The sequence below is a fragment of the Myxocyprinus asiaticus genome, chromosome 21 (assembly GCF_019703515.2).
Source record: "Myxocyprinus asiaticus isolate MX2 ecotype Aquarium Trade chromosome 21, UBuf_Myxa_2, whole genome shotgun sequence".
Taxonomy (NCBI): Eukaryota; Metazoa; Chordata; class Actinopteri; order Cypriniformes; family Catostomidae; genus Myxocyprinus; species Myxocyprinus asiaticus.
This window is the reverse complement of record NC_059364.1, coordinates 16,373,659-16,389,716: the sequence shown is the minus strand read 5'-3', so window position 1 is coordinate 16,389,716 and position 16,058 is coordinate 16,373,659. Positions and strand designations below refer to the sequence as shown.

At 38.8% G+C, this 16,058-nt stretch overlaps 1 protein-coding gene across 1 annotated transcript in view; it reads right to left on the bottom strand.

Annotated features, from left to right (window-relative positions):
• Nucleotides 1–16,058, bottom strand: part of pdss2 (prenyl (decaprenyl) diphosphate synthase, subunit 2) — a 50,560-nt gene that overhangs the window by 10,783 nt on the left and 23,719 nt on the right. The window contains exons 3-4 of the mRNA XM_051648994.1: nucleotides 12,483–12,681; nucleotides 2,009–2,083 (exon numbers count right to left, since the gene is read on the bottom strand). Coding sequence (XP_051504954.1) covers nucleotides 2,009–2,083; nucleotides 12,483–12,681 — 274 coding nt within the window. The remainder of the gene's footprint in view (nucleotides 1–2,008; nucleotides 2,084–12,482; nucleotides 12,682–16,058) is intronic.

The following is a 16,058-nucleotide window of genomic DNA, read 5'->3' as shown; positions in this document are numbered from 1 at the left end:
CAATAAAATACAGGAAATAAAATTGGGTCTTTTTCTATAATTAAACAACTCATGAAAGAAATAATCAACATGTTAATTGATTATCAATCTAGTCATTAGTGTCAGGAATAGAGAGGCTCAGGACCCAAATGCAGAGTGAAAAATAAAGGTTTATTTAATACAAAAATAAAACATAAAAATCCAACATAAAACTCCCACAAGGGGAAAACAAAAACAAACACAAACTACCCCGTAGGGGAAAACGTAAAGTAATTATTCCAGGCTGGGGCAGGGGTAACAGGAAACAGGACTGACCAGACCGAGGTAGGGGTGGGAATAAAAAACAGGACCAACAGACCAACAAGACGGGACCGACAGAAACATTAAAGACCGACTGGATACAACAGCACACAAGACTGAAAACAAGATGAACTGGTACTGGACAGCAAACACGGGGAGACTAAAATAGGTAGAGAAATCAAATGGGTTAACAGGACAGGTGAGGCAAATGAACTAATAATAAGAAAACAAGGAGGCGGGGTACGACGTAAGACAGAGAGAGACACGCGGTGATACAGAAAAAGCCACGTGCTCTCAGAAGACAGCAAAACACCCGACTGGCATGAGCGCACATCGGCAAGACAATAAGGCAAAATACAGCCATGCCAACCGACAAACAAGATGAGAAAATGCGTAGCAATGCCAAACAAAGCGATGCCACGCATTCTCACACTAAACGAAACCTGAGCTTACATCGCGCGGCAAACAAGACAAGACACCTGTGCGAGAGTTCGGCCACACACACACCCAACATCTTAGACCGAAGTGACCGAACCTCAGCACAACGTGAAGACAGCTCGTGACCTGGGCACGCAACACGAGCGTGACGCGTGGCACACACCGCGTTCGCGAGAGGCAGACAATGTATACTGAAAGACAATGTATATTGTATATACACCCACGTCAATAACAGACAGACATGGAGCACGAGTGTCCGGATCCCAATACAGACCGAAACCGAACCAGACAGGAACTCAGGATCCAGACACCGTGCTTCCGACATGAAACAAGACAGACCGAAGAGCGCAAGGCAGGGAATATATTCGAAACCGTGCACTCACACAAAGACAGACAACGAAACACAAAACGGACTTGGGACGATGATGCCACGGTCCTGTCAGACAAAAACCCAGACTGACAGAGTGGCAGGACCTTGACAATTAGCTTCAGGCCTATTAGGGACTAGAAAATATCTCACAAAACAAACCATCAAAAAAATAAAAATCAGGAAAATTTTAAATGTGACAGGAACCTTTAAGGATAGCAACTTCAGAAGAATGAGAGAGTAAACAAAAAATGGCAGTATGGCGGTAAAAGGGGAGGCAGGAGCGTGTAACTGGAGCAGGAAAGTTGATGCAAACATCTGCTCGGAAATCTCTCTTCTAAAAAGGGTAAAAGAAACTTGAATCTCTCTCTCTTCTTCACTTTCTCTCCTCACCTCACACAAAAAAACTTTGTCATATATTATTCAATGTGAGCTGTTTGCAGATGTTTCAAGTCAGTCTGTTTTGTCCTGTTTGGAGATGTTTGGATTGTTAAGATGTTAGTTCAGTTTTGAAAAGTTTGAATATTAAAAATTAAAAGCTAAAAAGATTCCTCTGGAACTCATCTCAATTATTATGACTCAGGAAAATATAAGAATCATATCAATGATATATATTACATTCTATAGATCCCACAGATATTTACCCATATTTATTAAAACAATAAGCCAAGAGTTCTCTCTTAACGGTGTTAAAATCAGTGTAATGCACAGCCTCGAGTGTCTTATTGCTTTCATAAAACAGCAACAGCAATACCATAAAAGACACACCATTTTGATGAAAAAGTTAATTAATATTAATAATCAGAATAAACAATTCTTTTGCATATCAGCTTGGCAAATTAATACAGAATTTGAATTAGTTTGTGTCCTACAGGGCACCCCTAGTGGATATATGTGGTAAGTGCAATGGGCTGAAAGTTGTACCTCTGCAGAACCGGAGCTCTCATGATAGATTCCCTGCACCACGTCTCCGATAGCACTGGAGATGAGCTCTACCACCTACAAAAAACAATAAACAATATTTAGAGAACACTTATGCTGACAACAATTGTACCACATAAATGAAGTCTCTAAGAATAACAGTGTTGATACAGGATCAGCCCCATCTGTTCTGAAATTAGTATTTATTAGGACAAGAGCTGTTTGGGAATATGGGAAGAATTTTTCCAGTGGACTCCAGTGGTCTAAAGAGCATCCAAGGAACAGATAGAATAACCAGCACTTCAGTTATTAAACAGATGGCCAGTCAAAACAATACAACGTCCAGAGGAAACAGAGTTTAATGAGGACTCTCACATCTGCACAAGCTTATTGATTCAGTTTCTCTGTTGTTCTCCAAAACACACAAGATACCCACAAAAATTTATGAACTCTTACAGACTATCTCACACACATATGTTGGTGCGGCTATCCTTATGAGGACTCTCCACAGACATAATGATTTTATACTGTATGAGCTATAGATTCTATCCCCTAACCCTAACCCTCACAAAAAACTTTCTGCATTTTGACATTTTCAAAAAACATAATTTAGTATGATTTTTAAGCGATTTGAATTATGGGGACACTAGAAATGTCTTCATAAACCACATTTATAGCATAATACCCTTGTAATTACCAGTTTGTAACCTAAAACAATTTCCTCGTAAACCACCCAAACCCACCCACACATACACACACACACACACACACACACGTTTACATCCCTGGTCATGAAATTATACAGTACTGCTTTTTGAATCAATAATTTGGAAGGGAATCCTGATGGTAAATTTCTGGTTAGGATTCCACCATAACAAACGAAAACAAGATCTATTACAACATTTTTCCCAATACGACTATAACAGCAGAATTCCTGGTGAAAAACTACACCACCCATGATCCTGAAGAGAAAGATCCACCAATCAGCGAATCAGGGCAAACAAACCGCAGCAAAAGAGCCCAACAGCAACCGCCTACTTCCATTACACACTGTGAATGACCCAATTGAGTCGGTCTCCCTACACTATCAAACTACTTACATATTTGTGTGTGTTTGTATATATTATATATATATATATATATATGAATATTATGCAATATACTTTAAATAAATTGTTTCCATACTTATTATCAACAACTTTATATCAATCGTTTTATATTTTTTATATCTTTTGTATCCATCGTTTTTTCAGGCTTGGGATTGATGCCTTTTTAACGTATCAATAATCAGAACATTTTCACGATGATCGTCGATATATATTGGCATTTTTTCATATATAAATAGGGCTGCTCGTTGCCCTATAGTCTTTGCCTCTTCAAATATATATCTCAACACAACTGAGTGGCAGGGTAAAGGGTGTCGCACACCGGACGTGTCTGGCGGACGATATGGCGCGTTCTAAAATGTAACAATTATTATTTTCTACAAAAGGTACACACACACCGCCATCACCGCTCGCCATCTCTGGGGGCTGCTCAAAATTCTGCAGAGCCACGGAGCGCAACTCACATAGTTTTCCATTAAATTTGACCCAAATTATCAAAGGACAAAGGTTATTTTCTCTAGCCATCACTGGATGATATATTGTGTATATGTATCTTTCATACAGCCTACACAATGTATTTTCAGTTACAAGTCTTTTTATAATTTGACGGCATGAAACCTATCCAAGGCTACATACAGAGAAATTGCATATCAATTTTTAATCATTCAGTTTGCGCAGTTACACCAGTTTTATACATTAACCTGCAAACTCATCAATGTCACTAGTTAATTCTTGAAGAAGTACAAAAAACCTTCATAACATTTGTATGTATGGTGATCCACAAGTTAGTTTTGACTGTGCCTTCGCCTATGTGACCGGCCTTCGTAAATATTATATCACTCTCTTGTGGTCTCCCAACGCTATTACGCCTGACTACATTAAACAGAAGGTCAAGTGAATTGGAAAGCATGCAAATTAGGCTACTTATTTAAATGTACACTAATGTTAATATACTGATGCCTCAAAAGCATATTGATTAAATAACGTGCCGATCAATAATCGATATCTCGATGTTTTATGACATGCCTAATCATTTTATATATCCATCTTTACTTTTATCATAGTAAAGTAAGTCATTTGCATGCTTCATGGGATTGTAGTTCATTCCCTCATTAAAGATGTTAAGTCTTGCTGTACCTTTGTGTTCAATTTTCAAATACTTTTTTGCTTCAAATCAAAGTTTGTAATGTTGTGATTCACCTCGGAGCTGGTTGGTTTGGTTCATGGCTTAGAACTCTTTTCTGAAGTACTTTATGAAATCCCTATGGAAAAAGTAAAAGGCAAAAATAATTCTGGAAAAAAGACAGCTGAAAAAATGGGTGGACCCTGTTGTGCTCTATAGATAAAATTACTGTGACGTCTCACAGCAGGTAAGCGTGCTTCTGGGTTCTTTTGAGCAGCATTTTTCAATGGTGAATATGAGCAGCACTGTAGTTTTAATAGTCTTTTCAGCATTATATAGTCTAATAATGTTTGTTAATGTTAAATATATATATATATATATATATATATATATATATATATATATATATATATATATATATATTACAAAAGGGATATCTATGGTTTATATTGAAGAAATAGATGTAGGTTCTTTCTGAACTATCGACAAAATCAGTTTTAGTTTGGTTAAAAAGGCCTAATGTAATCATGTTGGACATGTAATCAGCCCTAATATCCAATCATTTTTAGGAAACTGGGTGTTTCAGCCCCATACAAAGCCCATTACAATTATACTTAATCCATGTAATGTTGCAGTTCATAATGAAAATACCACCCAACTAGCAAACAGCTTCAATTTTGTACTGGCCAAAGCCAATTTGTACTCTAATTTGGCACCTGACCAGTGTTAATTTTGGATCCTGGCTATGAATGAGTTTACTTCAGTCATCTGGAAGCCCAGTGTCCAATCTGGATCGTGCGGTAACCATAGTGCTCCTGAAGGGGGTGCTACTCTGTTACAGCTACTCCACAACATTTTGTTAGGGGTAAATCACTGACAACTCCCTCTTTCATCTAATCACACACTTCCCCAACCCTTCCATCCGTCACCCAAGGCTGCATTCTCCACCACTTCTTTCCCTCCGTTATTCTCTTTTGTCAAAAGACCTGCCTGTTGAATCATAAGACCACAGGCGCAATCTCCGGGGAACCAGAATAGCCGAGCCCTTATAGTCCAGACACTCAGCTTTTCCTCATATTTAATATTATGTTACTCTTCTCCATTCCCCCAAACTTTCTCTCTCTAACTTTGTTTTTCTCACTCTTTCTCTCTGCCCTCTGAGTAACTAGATCTTTGAGGAAACAGTGCAGGAACTTGACTCCTCTACCCAGAGCCCAGAGAGGACAGAGAGCCCCTATAGCGCAGCCAGATGTGCGGCTTCACACACTCCACACGGGGAGACATTAAACTGTGTGTGTGTGTGTGTGTGTGTGTGGTGAGTGAGAGAGAGAGAGAGAGAGAGAGCGAGAGAGAGATTGCATGTGTATTTAATCTGTGTGTTTGTGTATGTCTGTGTCTTTCGCATGAGTTTATGTGTGCGAGTGTTTCTCTGTCTGTGTGTGTGTGTAAAGTGGGGGGGCTTTTTTAGGAAAGTATCAGATAAGCTGCCCTCCCTTCGTCTCGTCTCATTCCCAAATCCAGCTGGAGTCGTGTTTCGCCGACAGGTCTGTGAGGAGAAGAAAGAGGAGACAGCCGCTCGCGGATCCCTTTACCATTTATACTTGTGGCGAGCCAGAATCCCTCTCTCTCTCACTTACACACACACACACACACACACAGTCTACTAAGTCAGAATAACACTCAAGGCCACGATATATAATACAGATCAATCAGGGGGAAAAAGCGCTCTGCCGCGGAAAGAGCACGTCTGATTTCCACCACTAATACTCTCAAGCTAACTGAACCGCTATCTGCACTAATGCAACAAGGCCTCACCCTCATTTACATACACGGTAGATATGACAAAAGTGCGTTTGCTTGGTTCTGGCTAGGTTAATATCAGTTATATCAAGAACAAGTGTAAAACTTTGCAAAATACTTTTTAAATCACTTTCAAAATGTGTAAATACAATATATCAGCCTTAGGTTTCTACTACACCTCTGAAAGTTTTAAGGCCTCACTGTCCAATACTGAACATGCAGCACAAGAGTCTAATCTCTGATTGGCTGGCCCACCTGTCAGTCAATCACTAGCTCAGTGGATCAGAACGTAGCTTGTGTGGCTTTGATCACAGTTCACTGCACGACAGGTTCAGTTTCACAGGAAAAGGATTTTACTCACGCTCTTTTTAGTGAGTGTGTTCACTGAAAGCTAAAGCTCAATTATTGTATCAAGTGATTTTTATGTGATTTTACAGAAACTGAGGCAGACTCAAAGTGAGCAATGAGTTTGTGTTCTATAGGAAAACATAATAAAACATCACTTATTTTATTTCACACACACACACACACACACACACACACACACACACACACACACACACACACACACACACACACACACACACACACACACACATACATACATACATACATACATATATATATTTTTTTTTTTTGTGATACAATTACTTAGGTTAAATATTAAAGGGATAGTTCACCCAAAAATGAAAATTCGGTCATCATTTACTCACCCCAATGTTGTTCTAAACCATGTAAGACTTTCTTCTGTGGAACACAAAAGGAAATGTTAGGCATGATGTTAGCCTCAGTCACATTCACTTTCAATGCATGGGAAAAAGTTGAATGAAAGTGAATGGTGACTGAGAGTGTCATTCTGCTTAACATCTCCATTTTCTATACTTTTGAGGCATAAGCAATTAGGAAATAACACTTACTACCCAGGAACAAAAATTGTGTTACAAAGTGTAATAACTGGAATAAACAATTCTTCTGCCAAGTAATATAGTCAACTAACTGTAGGCTGTTAATGGTCACCAATCAACGTAGAATCTTGCCACATTAATATAGAATGTGTGGTCATAGTTGTGCCTTTATCTGTATTTTACAAAGGCTTTAAATGTGGCTCATCCAATCAGAATTCAGAGTCTAAACTGCTTGTTTTATAGGCCTAATTTTCCAATTTTACCTAAATCTGAATCAAAGCTCCCTTGACCTCTAAACGTGTGAGGAATTTCCACTATCTGCCACCAGGAGGTGCTATAAAACACTCCAATACAAACGTCTACCCACTCTATTACACCATCTTCCTACAGATAGTGTGTATTAACAAACATACTGACACACACCACCAGGAATATGGTCTTATCAGGTGTGCAGTTTTGACTGTAAAGAGGTCTGGCTGTCTGAACGCTGAGCTCCTCTAGAGAAAAACGGAATCTGTTCAATACATCAGTCATGACAATCTGCTGATCATCTAAATCCCCTGCAGTCATTTTCATGTCCGCTCAAACACACATTAATATGAGCTCTGTAAGTGTGTATGCATGTCTGTGGCTATACGCAGAAGGAAAAGTGTTTGTTTTCCTCTATGGGGAGAACTGCATTCTAGAACTGCACTTGGTGACAGATCCTGTCAGCGTACAGCCTCTTAGTGTGCGTGTCTATGTGAGAGACAGACAGAGAGAGAAAGGAGAACTTGAAATGATATGTTACAGTTTCTAAGTGCAAATTAACCCTTTTTATTTAGTTTTTTTTTTAATGATAAGACAAGCAATATCCTCTAAAGCAGTGGTTCTCAACTGGTTTGGCTTCAGGAACCAGAGTTTACATTGGATATCAAGTGGTGACCCAAATATAATATAAATATAATAATAATAATAATATATATATATATATATATATATATATATATATATATATATATATATATATATATATATATATATATGACATCAGAATAAATTATAGTGACCCAAATATAATGCAAGTATAATATAAAAATTTAATACAATATAAAAAGATATCAGGATAAAATCTAACAAATATAATTTAAATATTGTACAAAAGTACACAAAAATGGTCTAGAATAAAACATTGTAAAATAGTAAAACTATTAATTAAAATAATGTTAAATAAAAAAATTAAATAAAATACTATTAATCTCGCCAGCCAATAATTCACCTCATAAATGATAGTCACAAAACATGTTTATCCTTAATGAAAGTGAACGCATATTTAATGTAGTCTGGGACATATTTTCTTTTACCTTACATTTTTTTCATGGTTTGTTCATGGTTTTCGATGATGAGGGCATGGCACACAACCTGTCTATGCTAGCATCTGCCAAATTTGGCTAGCTTCTACCAAGTGACAGATGAAATTGCACCAAAATACCACAGAGTTTGACTGAATGTACAGCTTTTGACATCAATAACAAAAAAGATATGGGAAGACTTTTCTCCTCTCTTTTAAAATTTGATAAGCCTATTCATTTTAATATCCTACCTATGCACAATTATATAATTAGTTGCAATTTAATATTTGCATTTATGTTTTCCCTGCTGTCCACACAGAACAGAACAGACCGGTGACCCACCAGTTAAGAATCACTGCTATAAAATGTCTTGTATTCATCAGAATTCCATCATCATCTTCCCTCTTTACTGACCATTCATAAAGCTGTATGATGCAGAAACATGCTCTAACCATGTGCTGGAAAGAGGCAGTCGGGCTGCTGGCCACATGCAGTTAAGACGGTGCTTTGACTGCGACTCTGATTAGAGCTGGAGCAGAACACTGACACTTAATGAGGGGTGTAGGAGACATATGCTCACACACACACACACACACACACACACACACACACACACACACACACACACAAACAAACACACAAACAAACACACAAACAAACACACAAACAAACACACAAACAAACACACAAACAAACACACACACACACACACAGAGCTAGGGAGAATGAGGGAGTATGTGAGTGTATGGAAATTAGCAAGAGGGGAAACACACACACAAACAGCGTATAGAAAAAGGTCTGAACAGGAAGCCAGAAGAAGCCGGTGAGACGATGTTCATCTCCAGTATGAAGAGAGTGTGTGTGTAGATTTACTTGGGTATACACTGGGTACAGATCTGTCCCAAGAAGTGAGCAAAACCTCCCTTACATATGGGACATATGGGGATGTCTTCAACTGGTAAAAATCTATATAATTAAATAAATGATTACAAGTGAAATAAATAATTTTTCTTTCAGAGATAGGGTTAAGGTTTGGGTTAGTCATTAGTGTTTATAATTAGCTGTAAACAAACAATTAAAGTCTATGGTACAGTATGTCCTCATTTAGATAGTTAGAGGTTGTGTATGTGTGTGTCTATTGATTATTTGATCAAATGATTTAGAAGTGGGCAGATTGACCGTCACATTTACAGTATGGCACTTTTCCACTGCACGTTACGGTTCGACTCGACTCTGCTCGCTTTACTTTTCTGAGCTTGCTTTTCCACTGCAGTTTAGTGCCGCCTCAACGTGGGTGGGATTATAGGCTGATCGTCATAGTTGCGCCGCCTCTACTGCTGTGACATCATCTTAAACGCGACACAAACATTACTGACCATAAACAATAACGCGACCGCTCGCTGTTAGCTACTAGCTCATTGTGCTGCATAAAGCAGTTGTTGCATGGTGATTTTACACAAGTGTAACAGTTAAACTGGCCTGGTTGTTTTAGAAGCAAGCTTTCCAGTAGCTGGTCATCTAAATAAAGTGAAGCTTTCAAGCAAAATATAGTTAACTTACCATCAACAGGGCTCTCTCCCTCCCATTGCTCGCCGGTCTATTGCCATAGATAGCGTCCATTTGGTCGAACCACTTCCACTTTCTTCTGTTTGAACCACTCCTGCTGTTGTGGTCCTTGATGGTTCTGTAGTCACTTTTAAGTTTTTTTTTTTTTTTACTTTTCCCCTACACTGTTGGTAGGACTGGTGGTAGCCGTGTGCGGCCAACAGCTAAGACACTTCCTGAAAGACTTTTTCGTTTTGCGTCGTTTCCTTTGTCACTAACGAGAGGAACGTCTGCACCTCGTTTATTGACCACGGCGTGGTTTTGCGCACAGCCATTTCTTTTTACAATTCGAAAGTCGCGTGAACAAATTATATTGCTATCGCTGTTGCTAACTTTAAAACTAGCGGGTTGATGTCCCGTGTCGCAAATCCAGTGACGCTGGTAGTGACGATTCTCTCTGACCAATCAGTGATCTGCAGGGTTTTGACATCACATTTAGTATCGGCTCGGCTCGCTTGGAACCTCGACCGAGGTGGTTCTAAAAAAAGTATCAGGTACCAGGTACTATCCACAGTGGAAAACCCCCAAAAAGCGAGCAGAGTCGAGTCAGTCGTACCGTGCAGTGGAAAAGCCCCATTAGTGTAATTGCTATTTAACAATTTAAAGGAATATTCCAGGTTCAGTTAAAGTTAAGCTCAATCAAAAGCATTTGGTGTTCATTACCACAAAAATGTATTTCGACTTGTGAGGCACTTACAATGGAAGTGAATTGGGGCCAATCCGTAAATGTTAAAATACTCACTCCTTCAAAAGTATTTCCACTAGATGTAAACAATATGCATGTTAACATGATTTTAATGTGATAAAATCACTTACCAATCATTTCTGTGTAAAGTTAGTTAATTTTACAACTTTGTTGCCATGACGACGTAACGTTGGTGACAAATAACAAGTTCATCTGTCTACAACGTCTAATCCGCCGCAAAAATGATGATTTAAACAACCTAACAGCTCAAATAATATACAAGTTTTAACAGAAGAATAAATGTAAGTGATGAGCTTCACATTGAGAAATGAGTTGAAATAATTTTTTGTAGTCAACATTATGCTACAAATGCTGTTGACGAAGCTTAACTTTTATTGAACGCGGAATATTTTTTAAACGTCAATATTCTTATAGGTGCAGTAATGCAGTAGTGTAAATACTACGGCAGTAGCAGTACCAAATGGAATTTAAAATATATGTTTACAAACAGGTTTTCCCAAACACACTGTCTACCGACGTTCAGCAAATAGGTTGCCCACCCCAAATTACGCAACTGGTTGAACAAATATTGCTTAGTCAGACAACTGAAACAAACAGAGCAATGCTTTGATAGTGCCACCAAGCCACAGTGTTTAAACTTTTCAGAAAAAGCACTCATGGTACGCATGGTGCGTACAGCTGCAGGCACCATGCACTGTATACAATTATTAGGGGTTTAAATATTTGCTCTGATAACAATTCAATTACAATTCTACATATGTTTTAGATTTTTCTGGCTCTCTCTCTCTCTCCCTCTCTCCCACCAAAATACATTCACATACTGTAGAGAGCGAACACAGACAGAGAGACAGAGAAAAAAAAAGGAGGACATACTGTACGGTCAAGTTAAATTTTTTTGAACTGTAATGTGCAGGCTAATAACGCATGTTTAAATCAAGCAAGGTCATAGTTTTTATCTTTATCAATATATGGCATATAAAAATTAGGAACAAATGATAATCACGACTCAAGGTGTGTGAATCAAAATATTTCCAATTACGTTTCCAAATATATTCTCCAAACATTCCAGATTATGAACATAATATATCGTAATCAGGGAATAAAGCAACAACAATTAACTTACTTTGCTCAAATGGATTCAGAGTTGTAAATAATGGCACAGAAGGCCGAACTCCGCAACATAAACTTTGTTTCAAATGCACTTTTCCCCCTCAATCTTGTGTGCACTGTGTCTGTTTCAGGAGCGCTTGAGTAATCAGAGACTCTATATCACATTGGGTATTATGATATGAATAATTAAGTTAAATTCTATAATCAATGCATCAAAATTTCATTGTCAGATTGATGCTTCGCGATGCATTTTACACCCCTAACAACTATGTCTATATAATCAGAAACTGATCCAAAAAATAAGCTAAGACCTTAGCAAGATTAGCAAACAAGTTACCAAATTAATTACAAGTTAACAAGGCTAGCTCGCTGCTTACCAGTTAACATTCACTGCAAACATCTGAGCATAACATTATCTACAGGTAGCTGCTGCATGAGCCGTGAACATGACCCGAGATGCATTCAGCAGTGGGGTTTCTAAAATAGAATAGATCACGAGTCAAAACCTCTGTCTCCCTGAACATAGTGTTTTCAGCTGCTAATGTCTCGGCAAAAGGGAAAATGTGGAATTTTTTTTCTTCATTATTTTCCAGGACAGCACTTTCCAGGACATTTTACATTTTCTTTCATTTTCCAGGCGTGGACAATTTTTCAGCAATTTTCCATGTTTTCCAGGACGCGTGGGAACCCTGACACACATCACCTTTAATTCCAAGGGGGAAAATACTCCTTGATATTTAACTAATGTTACAAAAGTTATTTTCTCTGGACTCTGGAACGGCATGCAGTACCTTGGTGTTGTTGAGCTGGGCCAGTCCCGTGCAGGCATTCGCCAACAGGAAATCGCCACTCAGGACAGCCATCTTGTTGCCAAACTGCATATCTTTGAGGGGGCCATCTGAGTTTGTCCACTCATTTAGATTTACAATGCCACGATGCACCAGGAACGCCGTGTGGATCAGCTCTGTGATCTCAGCCAAGTTACGCTGACTGAAAAGAAAAGAAAAAGGTATTCATAAAATAAATATTTCCTGCATCTGGATATACATACTTCCCTGATATGCATTATGCAAAAAGCAGTATGACAAATGAGTACACTGTCCAAATACTCAATATTCAATACAGAGTAGGCAAACAATATCCAAAAGACATACTGCATCTGCTGAGATTCCAAATTGTTTTCATGGCTGTCATTAGTACGTCATGACAAAGAATACAGGGATCATATGTATGTAGTATGTCCGAATGAATCAGTCCAAAATGTAGTATGTCAGGGAATGTACGTTCTTTATCGAATACGGTATGCTATGAGCGTACAGGAGTTCAAGCACAGCCATTACAATTCTAAGAGTGCCTTAGACCTACAGTGCATCCGGAAAGTATACACAGCGCTTCACTTTTTCCACATTTTGTTATGTTACAGCCTTATTCCAAAATGGATTAAATTCATTATGTTCCTCAAAATTCTACAAACAATACCCCATAATGCCAACGTCAAAGAACTTTGTTTGAAATCTTTGCAAATTTATAAAAAAATAAAAAAATAAAAAAATAATAATAAAAAAAAAAAAAAAAAAAAAAAAATCACATGTACATAAGTATTCACAGCCTTTGCTCAATACTTTGTTAAAGCACCTTTGGCACCAATTACAGCCTCAAGTCTTTTTGAGTATGATGCTACAAGCTTGGCACACCTATTTTTGGGCAGTTTCTCCCATTCTTCTTTGCAGGACCTCTCAAGCTCCATCAGGTTGGATGGGGAGCGTCAGTGCACAGCCATTTTCAGATCTCTCCAGAGATGTTCAGTCGGGTTCAAGTCTGGGCTCTGGCTGGGCCACTCAAGGACATTCACAGAGTTGTCCCGTAGCCACTCCTTTGTTATCTTGGCTGTGTGCTTAGGGTCGTTGTCCTGTTGGAAGATGAACCTTCGCCCCAGTCTGAGGTCCAGAGCGCTCTGGAGCAGGTTTTCATCAAGGATGTCTCTGTACATTGCTGCATTCATCTTTCCCTCGATCCTGACTAGTCTCCCAGTTCCTGCTGCTGAAAAACATCCCCACAGCATGATGCTGCCACCACCATGCTTCACTGTAGGGATGGTATTGGCCAGGTGATGAGTGGTGCCTGGTTTCCTCCAGACATGATGCTTGCCATTCAGGCCAAAGAGTTCAATCTTTGTTTCATCAGACCAGAGAATTTTGTTTCTCATGGTCTGAGAGTCCTTCAGGTGCCTTTTGGCAAACTCCAGGCAGGCTGTCATGTGCCTTTTACTGAGGAGTGGCTTCCGTCTGGCCACTCTACCATACAGGCCTGATTGGTGGAGTGCTGCAGAGATGGTTGTTCTTCTGGAAGGTTCTCCTCTCTCCACAGAGAAACGCTGGAGCTCTGTCAGAGTGACCATCGGGTTCTTGGTCACCTCCCTGACTAAGGCCCTTCTCCCCCGATCGTTCAGTTTGGCCGGGCGGCCAGCACTAGGAAGAGTCCTGGTGGTTCCAAACTTCTTCCATTTACAGATGATGGAGGCCACTGTGCTCATTGGGACCTTCAATGCTGTAAAGAATTTTCTGTACCCTTCCCCAGATCTGTGCCTCGATACAATCCTGTCTTGGAGGTCTACAGACAATTCCTTGGACTTCATGGCTTGGTTTGTGCTCTGACATGCACTGTTAACTGTGGGACCTTATATAGACAGGTGTGTGCCTTTCCAAATCATGTCCAATCAACTGAATTTACCACAGGTGGTCTCCACTCAAGTTGTAGAAAAATCTCAAGGATGATCAGTGGAAACAGGATGCACCTGAGCTCAATTTTGAGTGTCATGGCAAAGGCTGTGAATACTTATGTACATGTGATTTTTATTTTATTTTTTTTCATTTTTTATTTTTAATACATTTGCAAAGATTTCAAAAAACTTCTTTCACATTGACATTATGCGGTATTGTTTGTGTAATTTTGAGCAAAATAATGAATTTAATCCATTTCGGAATAAGGCTGTAACATAACAAAATGTGGAAAAAGTGAAGCGCTGTGAATACTTTCCAGATGCACTGTATAAACCGTTCAAATACTACAGGCAGCACACTTTATAAGGAAAGGGAGTGATTTTAGCCCAAAAAGTTCTTCTGCAGATCAAATAACCCAGAGAGAATGTAAAGTGTCCTGTTGACCATAATGCTCTTCATAAAATACCAACTGCCACTGATTATCAGACAAGCCAGATTATCAGGACGCCATCACACAGACGTTATAATCAAATGTTGATTTGCCAAGTTTAGGACCATAATCAGCTTGAACCATTGAGGTCCCAGCGATAACCACCTTCCAGACACAATAGAGACGTTAGATCTGATGACCACTTACCCCTCCTTCAGAGCGAGAAAGGGTGAGAGCATGAAGAAAATGCATCTTTGATGAATAGATTCTCTTCACTTTGGTGTGAGAGGAGTATTGTGGTCGCTTCTACAAGACACGTACACATGCTAGTCAATAATTGGGTAATTACAAAGCACTGCAATAATTCTTGTTGCCATTAAAGGTTGTTCTTTAATGGAGCATCTCCAGGACTCAATCATCCCTATTGTGCAGAGCTCTCCTCTCCACACATCCTATTAGATTAGGGCCACTGATCCCGGTCAGTTTCACTTTGGTTGACATGAGCACAGGGCAAGCTGTTGAATGTTAAATGCTGGTCTGAGATCAGGTCTCAGGATGTGGTTTACATGGATGAGAATGACTGGGGGAAACTCAAACATACTTTAAAAAACCATAATTGTCTCAGGTCAAGAGTTGTAGGATTCAGCTTTTCTTTTTTATCTTAATGCTTAAGTAAACAGAAGTGTTCATTTTAGATTGGCAATCTTACACTTGATTCATTATAATGGAATTTTCCACGTAAAAAAAAAAAAAAGGCTCGGTCTGTAAAAATAAACAATAAATGTGCAAAGAAATGCACTAACAATGTAAGCCTATGGGGCAACTTTTGTATGCTTGCCCCATAGACTTCCAGTATAAATGCACAACTGTCTTGTTTGTTTTATACTAAGGTATGAGAAAAATGTCATTTCTGTAAAAAATTTCTGGTAAACTGAAGTTGTGTGAAAAATGTCACAGATGTGGTCGGTAGAGCTCAATTTAGCCTAACCCATGATATTCCTTTAAAGTAAATGTAAAATCAAAATTTACCCCATTTATTTTTTTTAAAGGGATATTCTGTGTTCTATCCAAGTTAAGCTCAAACAACAGCATTTGTGGAATACTGATTACCACAAAAAATATATATATTTTCAACTTGTCCCTAGTTTATTTAAAAAAAAAAGCAGAAATTGCACTTAAAGGCTTACAATTGAAGTGAATGGGGCCAGTTCATAAAC